Below are 6000 nucleotides of genomic sequence, written 5' to 3'. Positions count from 1 at the left end.
GAAACTGAAAAGAGGAGAATAGAGAAGAAGTCATTTATGGATATCCAAAGAGAGACCAAGAAATTCAGGCAAGATATGTTTAAGGGAAGGCATGGAGCTAGAGTTCTTGAAAACCAATACCTTGTTTGAACGCATAATTAGTCGCCATAATATGGTCATCGTGCATCTAATCTTGACTAGACTGAATCGTTGATTTTGTTATGTTATTTTTCTATAATAAAAAAATAATAAAAAATCTTTGATCTTACTTTTGTATACTAGTGATGATAAATAAAACATACTCGTCCTATTTTCTAACTAATTTCACTTTTTAAATTGAAATTTTAATTTATTTCTCATCACTATTATTACTAGTTAACACTCATATAGATATCATAGGAAAAAAAAAACCAATTTTGTATTACTATTTGCCTGAGGTGCTAGAAAACAAAACAATATACAAAAATTGCAATAATGAAAGTAAATGCTTTAAACTTGGTTCTTGCACTCAAAGGTACTCCAATAAATAAATGTACATATACTGTCACAGTTGGAACACAACCTATAACGATGCATGCATACAGCTTATTGCAGCAAGAGGCGTTTTACTAATGCGATCATTGCAGTTGTTTAAGTTCGAGTTTGGATCGTTTTATAATATATTTGGTGATCACTTAGAGCATATATACGATCAAGTTTCAATCAACTAGACAATGAGGACATGAGAAAAATGTACAAAACCAATGATAGAAGTAGATGATGATAAACTACTACCAACAACATTCCTTAGATTCAAATACCATAAGCTAACAAAAGTCATCCCGAGTACTATTTACACTGCCTTAGTTTCACTGATAGTTTCGAATAACAACAACAGAAAATGAGAGATGGCGCTAATGAAATGCAGAAAGGACTCGTAAGAGCTCAACCGTAGCATACACATCACCTGCATGAGCTGTCAGCGCTTGAAGATTCTCACGAGCATCGGTAAAACCCATTTCTTCAAGTTGTCTTAATTGGGTAGCATACTTCTCCTCTGGAGGCACTGTTATTCATTTTTAAACCCAAAAGTAGCTATTAGTTATTAGTTATAAAGATAATATTAATAATAACAATATAATATTTGATAAATAAAGGAGCATGCATGATTTGTTATGTTCTTAAGCATATCCAAAATAATGTTACCAGGTCCCTTTGTGAGCTCCGAAAAAAGAGTTTCGCAAAGTGTCAACCATTGCTGTAACAGGAGTAATAAACATGTTACAAGAAAATGATTATTATAAATGATAATAGCAACGTAAAAGTTTGAATAGAGTAAGTTACCTCAACGGTCTTCTGCTCGGGGAACATATACTTGAACTCGGGATTTTCTATCATCTTGTTGAATTCGGGATATGAATCAAGCCTGGCTCAAAATATATATCCCCTGGGACCGAGTGCCTAAAAACGCAAAATTCGAGTGAGTCCACATAATCATCATAATGAACTATTATTAGAAAAGATTCAAACTACACAAGTAACACAAATACCCGGAAGGGAGTATGTTCATTCCAACTTAAACCACCTGAACCACGAACCAGGTGAACCGTGTGGTCAGCCTCCAAACCTGTATTACCCCAATTTATAACACATTTGAGCAATTAATTAATAATTAAACTGAAACCCACGACAATTTAATAAAAAAATTAACAAACTAAACTGTGTGGTCAACAATTTAAAATTTTAATTTTAATTTTTTAATAAATAAATAAACAAACTAAACTGGAAAATATCATACCGTAGCTCATTAACGTTTCATCATCATCCAAAACACGGCCTTTGTAAACCAGCCTTTGTTCCGTTGTCGGTACATCACAGTTGTGTGCGAGAACAGATTTAAAAGCCTTGACAGACATTTCGAGGTTAGCCTTAACCACAAAGTTCGTCCCATTTAAAGACCGTACATTAAAGGTGATGCACTCAGGGTTGCTGACATCATCGACACCGTCATCTGGCGTAGGGTTTGTTGCATTAGCTGTACCTGCAAACTCACATCACCTTTATTATCATTATCATTTTAACATTATCATATCATCATTATTTTATCATATGATCATATGCAAACTCACATCACGTTTATTATCATTATCGTATCATCATATCATTATCACTTTATCATATCATCATTTTACCATATCATCGTATCATCATCATCATTCTATCATATCATCATCATTCTATCATATCATCATATGCAAACTCGCATCACCTTTATTATGGTTATCATTTTTATCATATCATCGTTTCATCAGATCATCATATCATTATCACTTTATTATTTCATCATATTATCATTATCATTAATCATTAATATTATTAAATGGTACAATTATTATGGGACGGAGAGAGTAATATTATTAGATGTATGTACAGCGCATATAATATATATAATAATATCATAATATTAATATATACAAGTTGAAAAGGAGTGGGAATAATCGATGCTTACCACCAGCAGCAGCCCACGGATTAGAAAGCGGGTCGGTACTCAAAGCAGCAGGAGAACCTGTAGTCGTCTCTGCCCCGCCTGTGAAGACCCGTCCTAATCCATCCGGACGAAGTCCATATCGATTATAAACGATTCACAATAGTTGATTACATCGCGAGGTACTTGACCTCTATATGATACATTTTACAAACATTGCATTCGTTTTTGAAAAGACAATCTTTCATTTCGTCGACAGTTGACAGCGTGCATACCATTTTATAATATATCTAACTTTAATTGACTTAATACTAATCTTGATGAGCTCAACGACTCGAATGCAACGTCTTTTGAAATATGTCATGAATGACTCCAAGTAATATCTTTAAAATGAGCAATTTCACAGCGGAAGACTTCTTTCATACCTGAGAATAAACATGCTTTAAAGTGTCAACCAAAAGGTTGGTGAGTTCATTAGTTTAACATAAATAATCATTTCATAATTTTAATAGACCACAAGATTTCATACTTCCATTTCTCGTAAACATACGTCCCATGCATAGAGACAAAAATATCATTCATATGGATTGAACACCTGGTAACCAACATTCACAATATGCATTTAAGAATATCCCCATCATTCCGGGATCCTCCTTCGAACATGATATAAATTTCGAAGTACTAAAGCATCCGGTACTTTGGATGGGGCTTGTTGGGCCCGATAGATCTATCTTTAGGATTCGCGTCAATTAGGGTGTCTGTTCCCTAATTCTTAGATTACCAGACTAAAAAGGGGCATATTCGGTTTAATAATCCAACCATAAAATGTACTTGTAATCGAATAATTATAACTTTATGTAATTAATTTGTATATATATTTGATAATGATTTTTATCTATTTAGTTATATATATATATATATATATATATATATATATATATATATATATATATATATATATATATATATATATATATATATATATATATATATATATTAAGAATACTTAATTTATTATATATGGATATTTATTTAAAGGTTGTTAATCTAATTAAATTACACATATATGTAATGTATTTTTTAAGTATATTTTTACATAGATAATAACGTTTGATATATATAAAAAGTTGTATTTAATTATATTGATAATAACATTACTACTAATGATATTCATATTAATAATATTTTTGTTAATAATAATGATAATAATATTAATGATTTTATTGATAATAGTATTATGATAGTTTTAAATGGTAAATCTTATAATAATGATAATAACAGTAGTTTTTAATAAAATGAAAGAGTTAGCATTGATGATAATGAAAATACTCATTTTGATAATAACACTTAATATTAGATAATCATCTTATTACTAATGATAAACTTAATAATAATACTCTTGTTAATACTAATAAGTCTAAAATTGATACGAATACTAATAATAACGTTATTAATACTTAATGGTGTTACTTAATAACAAAATGATAATAATATTATTCATAGTACTTATGTTTACATAATAATAATGACAATACATATATTAGTCATTAATAATAATAATAATAATAATAATAATAATAATAATAATAATAATAATAATAACAATAACAATATTCTTAATTATAACTATAAACATACTAATATTAGTGATAATATCAATAATACTTGTTAAAGTTAATAAATGATAACTTTTATTAATACACATGTATTAGTAACAATAATAATAATAATAACAATACTAGTTGTATTAACAATAATAAGAATTATTACAAGTAACAATAATTAATGATATCAATAATAATAATAATGATAAAAAAAAATGCAAAACTACCTTCTAAAGGTTCTTTAAAAAGAATTGTCTTTGCCTCAGGAGAGATTCGAACCCGAGACCTCTCGTAAACCCGAACACCCTTCTAACCATCCCTCCAATTCGGTTTTCTGTGATTAACCCAACTAGACTAGATATATAACTCGTATCATTTATTGTGATATTCATCTTCTTCTTCGCCAAACACATCGACCAAGGATCAACCCAAACGATAAACATTCACCAAAACATTTTTAGAATTAACAAACAATAAATAAAGGAGCCGTATATTTATTTGAACATCTGATATCGTAAAAAAAAAAAATTAAACTGCTATATAGTAGCTTACGGTAATGTATAAAAAAAATAATTAGATTTTGAATTTCGAGCAGTTTTAGATTATACTTACAACATGAAAAAGTTAGTAAATCGTTTATGTAAACTTCTTGAATCGTCAATTGATCCAGAAACATTAACTATACTTCGAATTTTTATCAAGAACAAACCTTTGACTTTATGTTTTGAAACTTTGACTCGATAATTGGCATTCGATAATAAGAATTGGAAATTGATATTTTGCAGATAGTTTAGGTATACAAATCCTAACAAAACTACATTTTTACATTTTTAAATTTCGCTCGAATTCAAGTTTTTGAAAAATTGAAATAAGAACAGAGTTACGTGTTTTTTTTTTTTTTTATCTTCTGTGCTTTCTTTGATTTACAGTAGTATAGAGTTATATAAAAGGTGAATGAAGGAATACAGCCACGATGATTTGATTTTCAGTTTGTTGTGTAGCTTGATTGTGTCGACAATATGGTACGAGTATCGAATCAAATCAGGAAAAAAAAATAAACTAAATAAATAATACAGATAAAAGTGACAGCGAGGTGTAACTGATCGGGTCTCTTTTTCCTTAACTTTAAATATAAAAATTAATTTTAGTAATAATAATCTTATTAATAAATAATAATAATACAAAATATTTTTAATAATAATAACATAATATTAATAATAATGATATTAGTAATAATATTAACAATCCCAATAATGGTAATAATTATCTTAATAATATTAATACTACTATTATTAACAATAAGTAATAATGTTTCTGATAAAAATGATAATAATTTGTAGTAATAATAATAATTCTTAATATTATTGGTAGTGAAAATATCAAATAATAATACTAAAATTAATCATAATAACTACAATTATAATTTTACTACCGGTTAACAACGATAACAATAATGTTAACAATAATAATAATATAACAAGTCAAATGTATTAAATTTTGTATTTATGCATTACATAATATTAACAATACTGATTTTAGTATTAATGATAATAATATAACAACTGTATTTATTAATTATATAATATTTAATAATTATATCATTTATTATATGATTACATCTATTGATCATTTAATATTTATATATTTTATAAATTTTAACATATAATAATTAATAATTGAATTTATATATAGATTCATATAATATCAAGCATATATTTATATATAATCATTGTAATAGTATCTTTATTATACTAATTATTATTTTACATCTTTAATTTCAATTGATTAAACATACTTTATTAATTTACAATATTATCTGTACACATATTTTTATTTTTAATTATATATTTATATATAAATATATTTACATAATTATTTACACACAATTGTTCGTGAATCGTCGGGAATGGTCAAAGGTTAACTGAATCCATGTAAATAGTTCAAAAATTTTGC

The 6000-nt window shown here is 27.1% G+C and overlaps 1 protein-coding gene across 1 annotated transcript in view; it reads right to left on the bottom strand.

Annotated features, from left to right (window-relative positions):
* Positions 1-700: 700 nt before the first annotated feature.
* LOC139900258 (uncharacterized) overlaps positions 701-6000 on the bottom strand; it is a 36090-nt gene continuing 30790 nt past the window's right edge. The window contains exons 4-9 of the mRNA XM_071883047.1: positions 2468-2545; positions 1757-1999; positions 1509-1585; positions 1303-1419; positions 1165-1216; positions 701-1024 (exon numbers count right to left, since the gene is read on the bottom strand). Coding sequence (XP_071739148.1) covers positions 1390-1419; positions 1509-1585; positions 1757-1999; positions 2468-2545 — 428 coding nt within the window. The 3' untranslated portion in view covers positions 701-1024; positions 1165-1216; positions 1303-1389. The remainder of the gene's footprint in view (positions 1025-1164; positions 1217-1302; positions 1420-1508; positions 1586-1756; positions 2000-2467; positions 2546-6000) is intronic.

The sequence above is a fragment of the Rutidosis leptorrhynchoides genome, chromosome 3 (assembly GCF_046630445.1).
Source record: "Rutidosis leptorrhynchoides isolate AG116_Rl617_1_P2 chromosome 3, CSIRO_AGI_Rlap_v1, whole genome shotgun sequence".
Lineage (NCBI taxonomy): Eukaryota > Viridiplantae > Streptophyta > Magnoliopsida > Asterales > Asteraceae > Rutidosis > Rutidosis leptorrhynchoides.
Note: the sequence above shows the minus strand (reverse complement) of the source record. Positions and strands in the feature narration are given on the sequence as shown.